Raw genomic sequence first — 19,757 nt, forward strand, 5'->3', positions numbered from 1 at the left:
AGTACAGAAAGTACTGGAGAAACTCACACATCATGGGTCTCCTCATGGGACTTGAAACATTGACTCTGTTCTTCTCCACAGATGATGCCAGACCTGCTGAATTTATCCAGCAATTTGTTTTTATTTCAGATCTCTCAGTTGTGCAGTATTTTACTTTTCATTGTTAAGTACTGCAACTTTTGTGCTACACGAATTTCAATATTGAGTGTTTCAGCAAAATACTACTACAGCCCAATCTGTGGAGAAGCAGAGTAACTCAGATCTCAACGTCTGAATTTCCAAGTATATGTGCATACCCTTGGTTGCTGTCCACTTTACTCCATGAAAACAATGCATCTTACACAGAAAGGTGGATAAATCCCTTCGACCTGATCAGGTATACCCTAGAATTCTGTAGGAAACTAGGGAAGTGATTGCTGGGCCCATCGCTGAGATATTTGTATCATCAATAGCCACAGGTGAGGTGCTGGAACAGTAAAGGTCGGCTAACATTGTGCCACTGTTTAAGAAAGGTGGTAAGGAAAGCCAGGAATGATAGACGAGTGAGCCTGACATCGGTGGTGGACAAGTTGTTGGAGGGAATCCTGAGGGACAGGATTTATACATATTTGGAAAGGCAAGGACTGATTAGGGATAGTCAGCATGGCTTCGTGCGTGGGAAATCGTGTCTCACTAACTATATTGAGTTTTTTGAAGAAGTAACTAAGAGGATTGATGGAGGCAGAGCAGTGGATGTGATCTATGTGGACTTCAGTAAGGTGTTGGACAAGGTTCGTCATGGAAGACTGTTTACCAAGGTTAGATCTCATGGAATACAGGGAGAACTAGCCATTTAGCTACATAACTGGTTCAAAGGTAGAAGACAGAAGGTGGTGGCAGAGGGTTGTTTTTCAGACTGGAGGCCTGTGCCCGGTGGAGTGCCACAAAGATTGTGCTACTTTTCGTCATTTATATAAATGATTTGGAAGTGAGCATAAGAGATATAGTTAGTTATTATGCAGATGACACCAAAATTGGAGGTGTAGTGGACAGCGAAGAAGGTTACCTCAGATTACAATGGGATCTTGATCAGATGGGGAAATGGACTGAGAAGTGTCAATGGAGTTTAATTTAGATAAATGGGAGGTGCTGCATTTTGGGAAAGCAAATCTTAGCAGGACTTACACACTTAATGATAATGTCCGAGGGAGTGTTGCTGAACAAAGAGACCTTGGAGTGCAGGCTCAAAGCTCCTTGAAAGTGAAGTCGCAGGTAGATAGAATAGTGAAGAAGGCGTTTGGTATGCTTTCCTTTATTGGTCAGAGTATTGAATACTAGAGTTGGGAGGTCATGTTGCAGTTGTACAGGACATTGGTTTGGCCAGTGTCGGAATATTGCGTGCAATTCTGGTCTCCTTCCTATCGAAAAGATGTTGTGAAACTTGAAAGGCTTCAGAAAAGATTTACAAGGATTTTTCCATGGTTGGAGGATTTGAGCTGTAGGAAGATGTTGAATAGGCTAGGGCTGTTTTCCCTGGAGCGTCAGAGGCTGAGGGGTGACTTTATAGAGGTTTATAAAATCATGAGGGGCATGGATAGGATAAATAGACAAAGTCTTTTCCCTGGGGTGGGTGAGTCCAGAACTAGAAGGCATAAGTTTAGGGTGAGAGGGGAAAGATATAAAAGAGACCTATGGGACAACCTTTTCACACAGAGGGTGGTACGTGTATGGAATGAGCTGCCAGAGGAAGTGGTGGAGGCTAGTACAATTGCAACATTTAAAAGGCATTTGGATGGGTATATGAATAGGGAGGGTTTGGAGGGAGATGGGTCAGGTTCTGGCAGGTGGGACTAGATTGGGTTGGTATATCTGGTCGGCATGGACAAATTGGACTGAAGGGTCTGTTTCCGTGCTGTACATCTCTATGACTCTTATGTGTGGTTTGTAGAAGACCATTTCAAAAGCCTTTGTGTGTATAAGTGTTTCCTTGCATCCCCCGAAAATATTAATATACAAATTAGGTGTGGGAGTTGGCCATTCAAACCCATTGCTATTTAATAAGTTCATAGCGGAGATTCAAGATGGCAGCGGTCTGAGTTGTCTGCTGTGCTGGGCTCTGTGCCATACCCCTGGCAAGGTGGACCTTTACCCCCCCCACCCCCGCCTCATCAACCATCCCGAGGAGAAAAAAAATTGCTAATATAAAATTATTGAATATCTGGAGCTGTTAAAATTGTGGTTTAATAGCTTTAAGACCAGGATGGAAGCAAAACGGAAAGGGGCCTAAAGGAGTGCAGCAGGCAGGGCACTCCCCTACTGCATTGGGGGTGTCTGCAGCTATTGCTCAAACTCCTGGGGCGGCCCCATTGGATTTAATGGGGTAGCAGCAGTTACTCTCGGAGTTTGGCAAACTCCAAGAAAAGATTGAAGCAGCATGGAACCACTATCTGCCACGCTGAAAAAGCATGAGCAGGAAATTCAAATGTTGGACCGAAGAGAATAGGCAGCAGAGGAGAGGACCGCGGCATCGGAGACTGTGGCAGAGGTCGGGGGAAGAAGGATCCGAACGCTGGAAGACTGGGTTCGGGTCCTTCAGGAGCAAGTGGACGACCTGGAAAATAAAGATAGAAGAAAAAACTCACGCTTATGAGTCTTCTGGAACGCGAGGAAGGCAAAGACCTTGTTGGTTTCATGCAGAAGTGGCTCCCGAAGTTCCTGGGGCTGGTATTGGAGTTGGGCCTGTTGGGTGTGGACCGGGCCCACTGGATCGCAATGCGCATTCCGGGTCAGATCCACACCCCCATACGGTCCTAGTGTGACATCTGCATTATGAAGAAAAACAGTTAGTGATTGAAACAGCAAGAAGGCTGGGAAGAGATTCACAGGCTTTAATGTAAGAAGGCTCAAGAATAATTTTTTTCAGGATTTCTCAGGAGCCCTAATTAAGAAGAGAAGGGTGTTTAGTGAAGTTCAGACAAAATGACAATCAATATTCCTTGAGGTACCCAGCCGTGTTGCATTTCATTCATGGAGGGATGGTATATAATTTTGATTCTGCAGAAAAGGCGAAGGACTTTGTGAATTCTCTGAATTAAAGGACTCGGGTCGGGATGTGGGGGAAGGGGACATCGTTACAGACAATGGTACGGGATTTTATTTATATTTTATTGCCCCTTTGTTTCTCCTTTCTCCCCTTTTTTTGTGGTTATTGGCTTTATACATGCTGCCTTGCTGTAAAACCAGAATTATTTTGTATATCCGTTGGTTGGGTATTGCCTGGGGTTTTTTCTTACTGCTGTCCTTTTATTTTTGGATTGGGGTTGGCTATACCTGTGGTTAAGATGTGTGTGGGGGGAAATGGGCATCCATTGTTAACTCACAATGTAAATTACAGGTTTTCTTCATTTGTGAATTGCCTGGGGCTAGGGCATGGCCTCAGGAGAGGGAGTTGGGATGGTTGCAAGGATTGGGAGGAGTGCCCTCTATGACCAAGGGGGGAGACTTCTAGTGAATTGGGGGTTATTTGGGTGTTTGCTCAAGTTATATGTAGTGATTCATTTTTTAGTTGTAGTTTTTATAGAAGTCATTTTTAGACTTAATAGAGGTAATATCTTTGTCGCTCGCCGCATCTCAGATAATCTTCCTCCTCTTCGGAAACCACGGGCTGCCCTGGACGACCATGGCTGATGATCTGTTCTGGTGATGCACCTGAAATGTAAAAGGGAGCCATTCCCCTATTAAAAGAAAGAAGGTGCTGTCAAGCCTTAGGAAGGAAACGGTGGACATCGCCTGGCTGCAAGAGATGCATTTAACTGATAAGGAACAATTGAAACTGCAGCAGGGGGATTATGACAGGATATTCTTCCCCTCCTTTAGCTCTAAGAGTAGAGGAGTGGCTATACTGGTAAGAAGGAACCTCCCTTTCCAGGTAATTGAGCAAATTAAGGATGAACATGGACGGTTTATCATTCTTAAAGCTTTAATACTTGGAGAAGAGTATGGCATTCTGAATGAGTATTGTCCCCTGGCGCACCCTCTTAAATTTCTAATTGATGCAGTTGCTAAATTAGTGAGTCTTGGGGTGCGCCGCACGATCATCAGAGGGGATTTTAATTGCCTAATAGATCCCGAGGTTGACAGGGTGCCAAGGCTCAGCAGGTATGCCCACGCAATCTAAGCAGTTGATGGACTTGAGTGAAGAGTTGGGATTAGTGGATGTGTGGAGGCACCTCTGCCCTAATGGAAGAGACTTTACTTCCTATTCCAGTGTAAGAGATCAATCATTTAAAATGTGGTGAAGACCTGGAGGATAATGAGGCAAGACGAGGGCAATTGGCACGGTGGCTCAGTGGTTAGCACTGCGGCCTCACAGCGCCAGAGACCCGGGTTCAATTCCCACCTCAGGCGACTGACTGTGTGGTGTTTGCACATTCTCCCCTCTTGTGGGTTTCCTCCAGGCGCTCCGGTTTCCTCCCACAATCCAAAGATGTGCAGGTCAGGTGAATTACCCATGCTAAATTGCCCATAGTGTTAGGTGTGTTAGTCAGGGGTAAATATAGGATAGGGGAATGGGTCTGGGTGGGTTACTCTTCGGAGGGTCGGTGTTGACTTGTTGGGCTGAAGGATCTGTTTCCATACTGTAGGGAATCTAATATAAAAGATCTTGCCATTTACCCTGTTGGTGGGAGCCCAAGAATTTAAACCTGGGGCAATGGACTCCAGCTTTAAGTTATGGGAGAATAAGGGAATCTCCTTTCTGGGAGATTTATTCGAGGGGGAGGTCTTGATGTCATTTAGCCAGCTAAGTTGGAAATATGGATTATCTAAAGGACCATTTCTGGTACTTTCAGATAAGACCATGCTTCTGGATCAGTTTTACAAGTCAGAAGTGGAGAAAAGAATGCTCCGGTGTACGGATGCTCTTTCAGTTAGTACTTTGTATCATTTACAGAAAGGACGTGCCTTAGGGGGCGTGGAGGGACTCTGTAGAATGTGGAATCAAGACCTAGGAGAGGATGTCTCATTGGGGTTATGGAAGATATATGGGAAAATGTGAGGAAAATTTCAGTATGTAACCGAGCGCAGGCCATGCAATTGAAGATTTTACACAGGGCTCATATGGCACCAGAGAGACTAGCTAAGCTCAAGAGAGGAACATCATCAGGGTGTCACAAATGTAAAATTAGTCTAGGCACTCTTACAGACTGTTGCTGGTCATGTTGTAAGATTCAGAGATACAGGAATTCTATAATAAGGGAGTTGAAGGACATCCTGGAGATCGAAGTTAAAGTGGATTTGGTATTTCTTTTTCTGGAGTTGCCAAATATACCCTCTCTGGGGGATTATGGGAAGAGATTGTGTAACATTCTTACCCACTGTGCAAGGAAGAACATTTTAATGAGTTGGAAAAACCCCCAGATCTTATGTGGTGGCTGGTGATCGAGCATCTCCCCCAAACTACCTCACAAATATGGTGCACCACAAATGGAGCGGTTTTACAAGACGTGACCCTTTTTACTTTATATTGACGCAGACTTATCAGCAATATTAATTAGAGCTGTGGTATAGCCTTGGGAATCAGTATGGGTGCCCATGGGGCCCTAGGAGGGGGAGGCTGGGGGAAAGGAATATGGGTAAAATGACCGGTGCTCCCAGGGATAGGAGCTTCAGTGGAGGTGTGATGAGTGAAATAGAATAAAGTAGTGAGATATAATTTAATTTAATTTAACTGAACTCAGTTTAATTTAATTTGTTTGTATTAGTTTTAGTAGATAAGTCTGTTGTGGTTCTGTTCGCCGAGCTGGGAATTTGTCTTGCAAACGTTTCATCCCCTGTCTAGGTGATATCCTCAGTGCTTGGGAGCCTCCTGTGAAGCGCTTCTGTGATGTTTCCTCCGGCATTTATAGCGGCCTGTCTCTGCCGCTTCCAATTGTCAGTTCCTTTGGGTTGACAACGGAACAAGGACATGCCACAACCCAAAGGACTAGCCACAGTACCATACATCAGGAGCATTTCCGAACTGACAGCCAGACTACTGCGACCACTAGGACTCATAACAGCACACAAACCAACAGCCACTCTCAGACAACAACTCACCAGAACGAAGGACCCGATACCCAACATGAGCAAAACCACAACAACGAGCACCCGAGCTACAAATCTTCTCCCAAACTTTGAGTAGATAAGTCTGTTCTGGTAGAATAGTAGGTAGTTCATTATTAATAGTATCATGATATGACATTGTTGTACTGCCTCTATCTTTCTGTATTTTGATTGACTTTTTATGTATATAGATGTTTTTAAAAAGATTTTAAAATGTTTTCTAATAAATATATTTATTAAAAAAGAGTTCATAGCTCATCTGATAACTCCACATGCTCACATGCACTTGCTAACCTTTCATCCCATTGTTTGTTAAGAATTTATCTACTTCATGTATCATTCTCGTAAATCTGTGGTGCACTCTTTTCAGTACCAATATGCTATTCCCAAGGTGTGCTAGAATATTCTCCTTATAATGTTCTGGATCAGCTAATCAGGATTTTGCATTGCTGAAGCATGACTTCTATTCACTTCTATTCTAGTCCATAAGAGTATAAAAGTTGTAATTCCATTTGTCTTTTTGATTATTTCCAGGACTTGCATTTACCTACATTGAAATCCATTTGCCTCAGTTTTATTCATTCAGTTAATGTATTAAAATTTCTTGGTAATATTCTGCTTCCATCTACACTGCTTTCGGTGCCAACTAGTTTTACCAGTTAGTTTTTCTGCAATCCTAATGCCCTCAGGTGCTACAAAGGTACAACTTGAAGGTGCAAGATCAAAAATTGGAATGTTTTTCTACAACATCTGTCCACAGGAAACCTTGAAAAATATGTAAATTCAAACGTTTCATTATTTTGTACTTGGCAAGAGATAGAAACAGTAGAACCTGATATTAAAATTGCTGTTCAGAATCTTTATTGAAAAGTATTCCTTGCACTTTATTTCCCCTTATGTTATATTTTTCACGTCTACTTTGATAATTTTAAGGTCAGCGTCTCTGATTTCCTGTTTCCAGATGTGACATAAATGTTACAACTAAGTTACACTTCTGAACTATAAGATATCAGTGGAAAAATATTTAAATTTCTCCTTGAGGACTTTCCTGAGTATAGTCATCTAGACAATTATAATACAGATAATAAAAATGGAATGTAATCTGTCTCAGGCATTGATGTTGTCAGGGGACCTTTGATAAAAACAGGTTTCTCAAATGTACGTGTCACAAAAGGCAGCTTTTCATTACAGAACATTGTTTCTTTTCTGAATCAAAACCTGAATAAACATTCAAATCCTCACAGCAATAACTTTGAAGTTGTCAAAATGAAATGATACTGATGCTAAATTATTAATTTTTTGACAATTTATTTTGTCACCTTTTTGTTTCTTTTTAATTCATGCACAAATACAAACATGTCAAGTATTTCTGTGGTTCCATCCTAACTGTGTACCAATTAAGATTACACTGTTGTAAGTATATAATTTTATATGTGTGTATATATTGGTCTGCTGCACTTGATAGAATTCTTTCTGTAGACTGTTTCAAGACTTTTGTTTACAACTTATTGTTGTACGTTGTTCTGTATTTGATACTGTTGCCTTGTCTAAAAATAAACACTGTACTTTAAACCTGCAATAAATACCAACTAACTTCATTTAAATGACAAATAATATTGCTTTACATTCTTTTGTGGTTACAATGTGATATTGCAAGGCTGTAGAGAAACACCCTGTCTGTTATTAATGGTTGGTTAGCTTGGATGGCTAGTGTACAGTTCAGAATGACACTAACAAAATGGATTAAATTCCCATTCCAGCTGAAGTACTCTTGGGACCCATCTCCCCACCCTGCCATTGAGTGTAGAAGGCAATAATAAACCAGTACTGACAAAAACTGCCAAGAAAACAGCAAAGTATGAAGCATCAGTAGATAATGAGCTAAGGACCTAACCTCGGGCAGAGAACTCATATTTATTAAAGGTATGTGCCTTTTTGGTTCGATTGTTCATTCAAAAAATGTTTTTTTTGGTGGATTTTTAAAAAATGATTTATTTCACCTGATATAACAGGATATATCACCAGTGTTATTTTAATATGGTAGATTTTTCTCCATCTGTCCTTGCTACAATTCACATATTTACTTTCTTATGGATTTAAGATTCCAAGGATGACTTTTAGTACTTCACCTGTTTGTTGTATAGCAGCTCTGTTTTATTTCCTTTGTTGAACCAGATTCACTTTTGTCAAATGTTGCATGAGCATCCAGTTTGAAATGAACTTATTCAGGCTGGACTAGGAGTCAAACCCGAAGCCTTCCGATATTGAAATAAAACAGGAGATGCTGGTTACACATTAGATAAATCAAAAACTGTAAAAAGAAAGAAGAGTTACAGACATTCAGATGTGTGACCAGTCATCAATATTCATCATAGTATGCACTTTATGGAGAGCAAATAACCTCATGTCAATTCTGTGAAAACGTTAGAGTTGAATGGCAAAGTTTAAATAGTCATAAGCTTTGAAAATCTCTTAGTGTCTGCAGCAGCAACAATCAAAGCAGACACTGATTTACAATTTTCCCTGTAGTTAGTAATTGGTATACATAGTCAAATTGTAGGAAATGTAAGAGATTATCAGATCTGCCATGTAATGTATAATACAATATGCAACACCATTTCTTGGGCAGTTGAAGTTTCACAGATTTTTTTTGTGGCATCAACAATCAAGAATTTGTTTTGGACATTAACGTACAAAGAAAGCAAAGGGTAGGAATAAATGGAACATTTTCATGTTGGCAGATTGCAATCAATGGCTGCAAAGATCAATACTGAGTGTCTCAGTTATTTAAAATCTATATTAATGACTGAAGTCAGCCATGATGTAGACATGCTAGTGTTAGACTATGTGTACAAGTCAAATCACACAACATCAGGTTATAGTCTTAACAAATTTATTTAAAATCACAAGCTTTCAGAGCACTGCTCCTTCGTCAGATGAAGTGGAGGGAGGCTCACAGGCACAGAATATATAGGTGGAGAGATAATGCAGGATAATTCCAGGTAGCTACTAATATTAACAGATAAGTCCAAATAGTATGAGGAGACTGTAGAAATTTTACTAATCTGTCGATATTCTTAACCACCTGGAATTATCTTGCCATTATCTCTCTGCCTATATATTCTGTACATCTCCCTCCACTTCACCTGACAAAGGAGCAACACTCTGAAAGCTAGTGATTTTAAATAAATCCTTTCAACTATAACCTGGTGTCATGTGATTGTTGACTTCATTGAAGTTAGCTGACGATCCATAGTATTACAGCAATGTAAACTGAGTAGGATACAACATGACTAGAAAAGTCTATAAACAGGCTAAATGTGTGCACAACAGTTGGCAGCTAAAGTATAGTGTGTGAGGTTATCCAATTTGTTAATAGACTTTTTAAAGGCTTTTTTTTAAAAAAGTGAAACATTTAAACTTTGATGTAAATAAGGTCTTGTTTGTTAGTGTGGTTATTAGACACTAATAAGTGTGCTTGTTTAGCAAGTGCTGCCAATTACAAATCACATTCAACACTACACTAACACCAAATTTATGATAATCAGATCAAATAATCTGTTCATGTAGCATTGGCTGAGGATTAGCCTCAAAGAGCACTGGAAAAAATTCACTAACCTCTTTGTCCAAAGAATTTTGAACTAAAGTCATTTCTTTATTTTGGAATTTTTGGATTATACAATGATGTTGCAATGTCTAATCACAAGTGCGTAAACTGGAAAATACTGTTGATCTGTTTTAAATATTTAAAATTAAGAGTAACACATTATAAAGCAGCAATAAAATAGGTTTTCTTGTACAATTATTGCATACTCCATGTTTCTGCTTCTAAAATACTATACTAAAATGATGATTATGTCATGCACTGGTTCATTTCACCAATAGTTGGAAGAGACATAGAAAAAAATGGTTGATATCAACACCAACCAAGCGCATCTAATTCTGGATTCGTATTTCATTTTGTATGTGTTTGATAAAGTTGGGCTCATTAATGGTGATGGGGCATGCATATTGAACTTTCCAACTTTGCCAAACCTATATTGCAATGTCATTTGTTTCCTGTGTTTTGGCTGTTCCTTTGTTAATTTACTTTGAATCCTGTGAACATATATTGTGCCTTACAAAATGCTGTTGGTCTAGAAAATAATTGAAACAAAAGGGAAGATTTATCCCCATCTCTGTGGTAATCTGCTCCTCAGGAAAATTATCACCATCTTAACTTTGTTACTATTCACAAAATTGATCTGTTAAACCACATCAGTTATCTCTGAATAAGCTACATGTTAGAAAACTGAAGCATCATCATAACAATTCAGGCATGTCACAATGTCTTCCTCATCTAATCAATATCTACATCACTTTGGATTCACATGACATAACACAAGAGAAGATCACAACTTACACAATGCATAGTTCTCTGACTGATGGAGTTCCATGCATTTACAAAACATCAAATAGCATCTTTGATGCCAAAGTTGTTCCTATATTGACTTTTCATTGTTTTGTTAGTACCCTGTCCATTGGCTGAATTAAAAATATGCACCTTAAGGTAGATACGTAGAGAAGACTGTGTCAGCATATAATTGTTTTACAAGAAGGTGAGCTGAAAAATTGACAAAAAGGAAGTACAGTCTTGCAGTCAACAACCAACCCAACCTTTTGATAGTATGCAAAATCCTTGGAGACAAAACGATTATGGAACCAGTTATTCATGACCGTTTGAGTGATTCATGCATGTCTGGGGGCGTTGTAAAGCACAGGCATAATTTTCATCCCTTTAGCAGCATTAGGCTTAAGACTTCTACCAACAACCAAGAGATTATGCTTCCTTTAAATTTTTTGCAACTGTGTACCACCTTCTCCACGACAAATCCATACCATATCAAACACCTCTAGAAAACACCCATACAGTCTGCATTATATAGTTGTTCAAGACTAGATTCCTCATCATTACTGAACTTTGAACATTTGGTTACGTAACATTTGACAACCTCTTAGCCAAAGTTTGTTCATCAGTAGCAGGCAGGGGGTCAGGCAGAAGTGTTTGGTTCTGAAAGACTAAGGGACTTGCAACAGCAATACAAGATGACAAAAGATATATATGCGAATGCGTACTCTGAAAAGGAGGCAGAACATATTCTTTATTATATGAAAGATAAAAAGGTTATTATCTGAAAGATTGAATCCTAAGGCGGAAATGGAGACCATGGCAGGTTAGTGCAGAGGAGAACTGGGCCAAAGTGCACCAGATTGTGTTGCTGGTAGCATACAGACTGGAGGTGGTTAGCACATGAACTACCTGTAGGAGGTCACCTAGGGGTACAAAAGACTCAGGCTAAGGTACAAAAACATTTTTATTGGCCTGGAATACACAACAATGTGGTTACCTTTTGCCATACATGTTATACATGTCAAATGGTAGGTAAGTCACAGGTGGTAATAAAACCAGCACCTTTGTTGCCAATTCCCACATTTGAAGGACCTTTCATGTGTATTATAATCGATTGTGTAGGTCCCCTCCCGAGAACTAAAAGTGAAAACCAGTATTTGTTAAACATAATGGATGTGTCCACTGGATTTCGGGAGGCAATTCCATTACGGAGTATCAAAGCAAAAAAGGTGGTAGAGGAGTTAGTAGCTTTCTTCACATGGTGTGGACTACCCAGAGAGATTCAGTTGGACCAAGGGTCAAATTTTATTGCTCGGCTGTTTAGGGAGGTTACGGATAGCTTAGGTATACAGCACTTTCTAAAGCTCCCAGGGTGTATCATCCTGAATCCTAGGGAGCTTTAGAAAGGTGGCATCAGACCTTGAAGACCATGTTGAGAGCATACTGTCAGGATTACCGAAAAGATTGGGATCAAGGTAGCCCATTCGTATTGTTTGCCATTAGAGATGCCCCAAACAAATCTACTCAGTTCATTCCCTTTGAGTTAATATTCAGTCATGAAGTGAGAGGCCCTTTGAAATTAATTTCAGAAAAATTGACAGAACCAAAGTCAGAGATCTCACACTTAGATTATGTATCGGAGGTGAGGGAGAGACTAAATCGAGTAGATCAGTTAGCTAAACAGCACCTAAAGAGGGCACAGTGTAGAATGAAGCAGGTGGTAGATAAAAGCTCTGAGACTCTGACATTTTCCCGAGGGGATGATGTGTTAGTACTGTTACCAGTGATAGGAGATCCCTTCAAAGCCAGGTTTATGTGGTCCCCATCAAATTAAGAAGAATTTGAGTCAGGTGAACTACTTAGTAAAGATGCCAGATAGGAAAAAAAAGGCATTGAGTCTGTCATGTTGAAACTGTATTATGCTAGAGAGAAAGAACTGGAGAAACAGGTGTTAGTTACTGCCCCGCAGAATGAGGAATCAAATCCAGATGATATGGATATTGAAGTGCCTCAAAATAGATTAAAAAATGAAGAAGCCCCTGAGGAGTAGGATAGGTTAGTAAGCTAGGCAGAGGTGGGTACTGCAGATGCTGGAGATTAGGTTAGTAAGCTGTCTGTCTCAGGAGCGTAGAACGCAGTTGAATGATTTGTTACTGCAGTATAAGGACATATGTAAGACTCAGGTGGGGAGGACTAATGCTATTGTACATGAAATAGACATAGGGAATACTGCTCTAATAAAACACCACACCTATTGGCTTAATCCTTTCAAAGCCGGACAGGTCCAGGTGGAGGTGGAGGCTGTGCTTAATGAGACATCATCAAACCAAGCCAGAGCGAGTGGAGTTCGCCAACCATCTTAGTTCCCAAACCGGACAGGTCTCAACTATTCTGCGTGGATTATCGGGAGGTCAACGCCGTTACAAAATCGGATTCATATCCAATTCCTAGATTGGAGGACTGAATTGAGAAAGTCGGACAAGCCAGTTACGTCACCAAATTGGACTTAATGTGTGGTTACTGGCAGGTACCTTTATCAGAGATGGCGAAAGAATTTCTGCGTTTGTAACCCCAAATGGGCTATATCAGTTTAAAGTGGTGCCCTTTGGAATGAAGAACACACCCACCACATTCCAAAGACTCATGAACAGAATTATGGCTGGGTTAACAAACTGTGCAGTCTATTTGGACGATGTAGTGATCTTTAGTAAGTCCTGGAGAGATCACATGGTACCGTTGGCAGAGCTCTTGGAATGACTACGAGAAGCAAAACTGGTGATAAACTTAAATAAAATGGAATTCATGAAAGCAGAGGTGACGTTCTTGGGACATAACATTGGTCACGGAAGGTTGACCCTATGGAACGCAAAGACAAAGGCCATTGAGGAATTTCCACAACCAACTTCGAAGAAAGAGGTGCTTTGATTCTTAGGACTCAGCGGATTCTATTGGAAGTTTGTTCCAAACTTCAGCAGTGTCGTGGCACCGTTAACTGATTTGCTGAAGAAGAACACAAAAGTTTCGGTGGACAAAACAATACCAGGAGGCATTCGACCATTTGAAAGCCATATTAACCGCTAAACTAGTTTGAGCTATACCAAGCTTTTCAAAACCATTTAAAGTCGCCATTGATGCTAGTGACATAGGAGTTGGAGCTGTACTCCTACAGGAAGATGAGGATGGGATTGAACTGCCAGTTGGTTACTTTTCAAAGAAGATCAACATCCACCAGAGGAAATACTCCACAATCGAAAAGGAACTAATGAGTTTGGTACTGGCCTTACAACATTTTAATGTGTATGTCATGAACAATGTGTTGGAGACGGTTGTATGGATCACAATCTACTTGCATTCTTAGAACACTTTAAAGACAAGAACATGAGACTATTTCTTGGAGTCTTATGTTACAGACTTTTAACTTAAAAATCATACATGTTGCAGGTCAGAAGAATGTAATTGCAGATGTGTTATCGCAGATTTAACTGATAGATTTTCGTGAAATTTGTCTTTATTTAATGTTCTACACACAGGTATATGGAAAGAAGTTAAGGTGAACTTATATTCAAGTTAACTGTATGTTAGGGTAATGTGTTTAAAAAGTAGAGAAATAAAAAATGAAGCCATCTTTTCATTGTGATGGTACTTTTTTTCAGGGGAGGTGTTATGAAGACGTGGGGTGTACTGTACCTTTAAGAATGTTAAAAGCAACAGAACTACCTGTCAAAACCAAGTGTTATGAAAAAAGATACAATGTAACATGTGCTCCAGCTACTGGGGTCGCTAAGGTAGTTGGTTGCCTGGAAATGACAAAACAGATTCAAATTAAGCCCATCAGTTTAAATTATCCCCCCAAAAATACCAAACTCCAATTCAGTTTGAATTTAGTATATTGACAATCTTAAAAGCCAATGACCCAATCTGATGCTTTGGGGGTATAAGACTGGGGAAAAATGAACAGTTGAGAGGAGAACTGCCAAGCCAGCATCTGCACACTGCGCAGAAAAACAGCTCTCTTAAAAGGTACCTTTATTGATAAGTAACCTGGAAGCAGTATCCCCAAGGAGAAGGAAAGAAGACTGAAATACAGAGAAGAACGAAATCTGCCCGGTTTTGAGATAAGAAGTTTTTTTCTATAAATCTTAATTGGGAAGTTTTCTAGAACTAGTATCATAGAGGGGAAAGTAAAAGATAGGTTAGAGCAAGGAATTGTAAATAGTTGTTAGTTAATTATTCTCTCTTATACTTTAAGAAATAAAGTTGTTAATTTTTACTTGATATAGTCCTTGGCCTCTTGAACTTTTACAGATTACTGCATGGGATAAATCTTTTCTGTGTTGCAGAAGAGTTTACCCCGTGTTGTAACATAAGGGAGGTGGTTAGCTCTGATATTCAAGGACGGCATCAGGGCAGTGCTGAGAGATGATATAGGTTCTATAGAGAATAAGGTTGAATCCGTTTGGGTGGAAATTAGAAATTCTAAGAAGAAAAAGACACTGATAGGCCACCAAATAATATCACATTGGGGCAGGCAATAAACAAAGAAATAACTAATGCCTGTAAAAATGGTATGGCAATTATCATGCGGGATTTTAATCTACATGTAGATTGGTCGAACCAGCTTGATCAGGGTAGCCTTGAGGAGGGGTTAGTTGAGTGTATCTGTGATAGTTTTCTTGAACAGTATGTAATGGAACCGACAAGGGAACAAGCTATCTTAGATCTGGTCCTGTGTAATGTGACAGGAATAATTAATGACCTCATTGTTAGAGATCCTCTTGAAAGGAGCAATCACAGTATGGTTGAATTTGGAATACAGATGGAGAGTGTGAAAATAAAATCCCATACCAGGGTCATACAAGGGAGACTATGATTGAATGAGGGAGGACTTGGCTAATGTAACTGGAAACAAAGATTTTATGGTGGGACAGTTGATGAGCAGTGGAGGACTTTCAAAGCAATTTTTCAAAGTGCTCAGCAAAAGTATATCCATGGAAAAAGAACGACTGTAAGTTCAGGGGTAATCTGCCATGGATGTCTAAGGAAATAAAGGAGGCTATCAAAATGAAAGAGAAAGCATACTCAGTGGCCAAAAACAGCAAGAAACTAGAAGATTGGGAAAACTTTAAAGGTCAACAGAAAGCCACAAAAAAGAGCTATAAAGAAAAGTAAGAAAGAACTTGAGAAAAAAAAACTAGCACAGAATATAAAGACAGATAGCAAAGGTTTCTATAAATATATAAAACAAAAAAGAGTGGCTAAAGTAAACATTGGTCCTTTAGAGGATGAGAAGGGACATTTAGTTATGGGATATGATGGAATGGCCGAGGCATTGAACAGGTATTTTGCATTGGTCTTCACAGTGGAGGATAGTAATAACTTGCCAGAAATTGACAAAGGCAGGTGAGGACCTGGAAACAATCCTTATTATGTAAGAAGCAGTGTTGGGCAAGCTAATGGAGCTAAGGATAGACAGGTCTCCTGGCCCTAATGGAATGCATCCCAGGGTACTAAAAGAGATGGTGGGGGAAATAGCAAGTGCACTGGTGGTAATTTTCCAAACTTCACTGGACTCTGGGGCAGTTCCTGCAGATTGGAAAATAGCAAATGTGACGCCATTGTTTAAAAAGGGAAGTAGACAAAAGATGGAAAATTATAGACTGGTTAGCTAGTGGGGAAGATGGTTGAGTCTGTTATCAAGGAAAAAAATAACAAGGCATCTAGACAGAAATTGTCCCGTTGGGCAAACGCAGCATGGGTTCATGAAGGACAGGTCATACTTAACAAATCTTTTGGAATTCTATGAAGACATTACAAGCAAGGTGGACAATAGGGACCCAGTGGATGTGGTGAACCTAGATTTCCAAAGGCTTTCAACAAATAAAGTATTAGCATGAATAGAAGATTGGTTGACTGACAGAAAGCAAAGAGTGGTGATAAATGAGTGCTATTCTGGTTGGCAATCAGTAACTAACACTGTGCTTCAGGGATGTGTTGGGACCACAATTATTCACAATGTATATAGATGATTTGGAGTTGGAGACCTTGTGTAATGTGTCAAAGTTTGCAGATGACACTAAGATGAGTGGCACAGCAAAGTGTGCAGAGGACTGTGAAACTTTGCAGGCAAACATAGATACTTGAAGCGAGTGGACAAAAGTCTGGCAGATGGAATATAATGTTCATAAGTGTGAGGTCATCCATTTTGATAAGAGTAACAGTAAAAAGGATTATTACTTGAATGGAAAAAAGTTGCAGCATGCTGCTTTGCAGAAGGACCTGGGGTCCTTGTGAATGAATCACAGATGGTTGGTCTGCAGGTATAACAAGTAATTAGGAAGGCAAATAGAACTTTGTCCTTCATTGCTGAAGAGATTGAGTTTAAAAGCAGGAAGGTTATGTTGCAGCTGTACAAGGTGCTGGCGAGGCCACACCTGGAGTACTGCGTGCAGTTTTGGTGTCTTTACTTGATAAATGATGTACTGGCACTAGAGAGGGTGCAGAGGTGGTTCACTAGGTTGATTCTGGAGTTGAGAGGGTTGGCTTATGAGGAGAGGCTGAGTAGACTGGGATTTTAGTCATTGGAATTTATAAGAATGAGGGGGGATTCTTATAGAAACATATAAAATTATGAAGGGAATAGATAAAATAGAAGTACAGAGGATGTTTCCACTGGCAGGTGAAACTAGGACAAGAGGGCATAACCTGAAAATTAGGGAGAGTACATTTAGGAGTGAATTGAGAAGGAACTTCTTCACCCAGAGGGTTGTAAATCTCTGAAATTCCCTGCCCAGTGAAGTACAGACGTTACTTCAGTAAATCTTTTTAAAGCTAAGATAGTTTTTTTTAACAATAAAGGAAATAAGCGATATGGTGAGAGGGCGGGTAAGTGGAGCTGAGTCCACGAAAAGATCAGCCATGATCTTATTGAATGGCAGAGCAGGCTCGAAGGGCCAGATGGCCTACTCTTGCTCCTAATTCTTATGTATGTGGGGTGATCTTATGCCCCTTTAGAACTGAGATAAGGAGGAATGTCTTCAGCCAGAGAGTGGTGAATTTCTGGAACCCTTTGCCACAGAAGGCTCCGGATGCCAAGTCACTAAGTGTATTTAAAACAGAGATGGATATGTTCTTGATTCGTAAAAGGATAAAAAATTACAGGTTGAAAGCAGGAGAATGGGGTTGAGAAACATATCAGCCATGATTGAATGGTGGAGCAGACCTCAATGGGCTGAATGGCTTAATTCTGCTTTTATATCTTATGGCATTATGGTTTTGAATTGCACCATGGCAGATGAAATATTAATTTGAATTCAAGTTTTAAAAAAAACTATGGAATCATCAAGCAAGCCCAATGGCAAACATGTAACTATTCTCAATTGTCAAAAAAAAAAGAAAATCTGGTTCACTAACATCCAATAAGCAAGAAAATCTGCCATCTTTACTTGATCTGGCCTATATGTGACTCCAGACCTTTGACTCAACTTGCTCTCTGGGAAATTAGGAATGGGCAATAAATGCTGCCCTAACCACTGCCACCCACATGCCATGAGAGAATAATCGCCTGTCAGAATGAAAGGATGAGGGTCATAAAACAACAGGAGATCTTACTTGAAGTCACACGACACCAGATTATAATCCAACAGGTTTATTTGAAGTCATGAGCTTTCTGAGTACTGCTCCTTCATCAGATGAAGTGGCTTCACCTGATGACAGAGCAGCGCTCCAAAAGCTTATGATTTCAAATAAACCTGTTGGACTATAATGTACTGTCAAAACGTGTGGTACTGGGAAAGCACAGCCGGTCAGGCAGCATCCGAGGAGCCAGAGAATCGATGATTCAGGCATAAGCTCTTCATCATGAGTGTGTTATGCTTGAAGCTTTGAGCTGATGCTCAAAACACCAACTCTCCTGCTCCTCAGATGTTGCCTGTCCAGCTGTGCTTTTCCAGCACCACATTTTGGCTCTGATCTCCAGCATCTGCAGTCCTCACTTTCTCCTATAATCTAGTGTCATGTGACTTTTGACTTTGTCCACTCCAGTCCAACACTGGCACCGCCACATCATGGCGTACTTAGCTTGATCACTGGGGACATGATGTCTGCAGTTATTCCAATAAGGATTCAAGTTATTCATGTTTCCTTTAGATTGAACAAATAGTTAATGTACACTTCTACCTTGGAATATGCTGTGCACACTACATTGCCATGAAGATGAAACGAGCTGGATGGATGCAATTTTTTCTAGAAGCATGGCATTCTAACTAAACTATATCAACAAACACATCAACTTGGACCCCCCCCCCGAGAAAAAGAACAGTAAATGACATCACCAACCCAAGGAAACCTAAATACATAATAGCAAGCGGATCATTGATGATGTTAATTTAGTATAGTAGTGAAACATCTGAAAACGAACCTTCCAGCCCAGCGAGCTAACTTACATCCAGAACCTCGACATGAGCTACAGATTTTCTCCAAACTTGATATCACATTACATTAGTAGTGTTTACTTTGTTTAATTCTTTTAGATAAGCAATCAAGTTTATTTTTGCTTAAAAAAAGAAATCTGTGGTTAATTGCTGGGCATTCACATTTCTCCTTTAAACTTTAATCGTCACTAATAGGATCATAACAAGATCGAGAAGGACTTCATAATGGTTACCTTAACATTTTGTTAGCATTATATTAGTTACTGGTCATCCTTAAAAGCTTTGAATATTCAAATCAATTTCCTTAATGAATAAATTAACAGCAAGACCCAGAAATATTTTGAAGACTGTGAAAGGTATACATTTTTAAGATAGGTTTTAAGAAGGACGGATTGCATCTAAATTGGAAGGGGACTAATATACTGGCAGGGAAATTTGCTAGAACTGCTTGGGAGGATTTAAACTAGCAAGGTGGGGGGGTGGGACCCAGGGAGATAGTGAGGAAAGAGATAGATCTGAGACTGGTACAGTTGAGAACAGAAGTGAATCAAACAGTCAGGGCAGGCAGGGACAAGGTAGGACTAATAAATTAAACTGCATTTATTTCAATGCAAGGGGCCTAACAGGGAAGGCAGATGAACTCAGGGCATGGTTAGGAACATGGGACTGGGATATCATAGCAATTACAGAAACATGGCCCAGGGATGGGCAGGACTGGCAGCTTAATGTTCCAGGATACAAATGCTACAGAAAGGATAGAAAGGGAGGCAAGAGAGGAGGGGGAGTAGCATCATTACAGTTGTACTGAGGGAGGAGATTCCCAGTGTTAAAGGTTTAGATGGAGAGGAATTTCTTAA

At 40.1% G+C, this 19,757-nt stretch overlaps 1 protein-coding gene across 3 annotated transcripts in view; it reads right to left on the reverse strand.

Annotated features, from left to right (window-relative positions):
• Positions 1–2,127: 2,127 nt before the first annotated feature.
• Positions 2,128–19,757, reverse strand: part of LOC122559660 (THAP domain-containing protein 5-like) — a 27,761-nt gene continuing 10,131 nt past the window's right edge. Inside the window, exons 4-5 of one of the 3 annotated variants that reach the window (XR_006314493.1) lie at positions 8,211–8,392; positions 2,128–2,801 (exon numbers count right to left, since the gene is read on the reverse strand). Coding sequence is in view for 1 of the 3 variants with exons in the window: in XM_043709507.1 (XP_043565442.1) it covers positions 8,324–8,392 (69 nt within the window). In the remaining 2 variants the exon portion in view is untranslated. Of the gene's footprint in view, positions 2,802–6,126; positions 6,167–6,362; positions 8,393–19,757 lie in introns of those variants that run through there. The other 2 variants (XR_006314494.1, XM_043709507.1) reach the window with 2 other exon arrangements.

Source organism: Chiloscyllium plagiosum, chromosome 19 (genome assembly GCF_004010195.1).
Source record: "Chiloscyllium plagiosum isolate BGI_BamShark_2017 chromosome 19, ASM401019v2, whole genome shotgun sequence".
NCBI lineage: Eukaryota > Metazoa > Chordata > Chondrichthyes > Orectolobiformes > Hemiscylliidae > Chiloscyllium > Chiloscyllium plagiosum.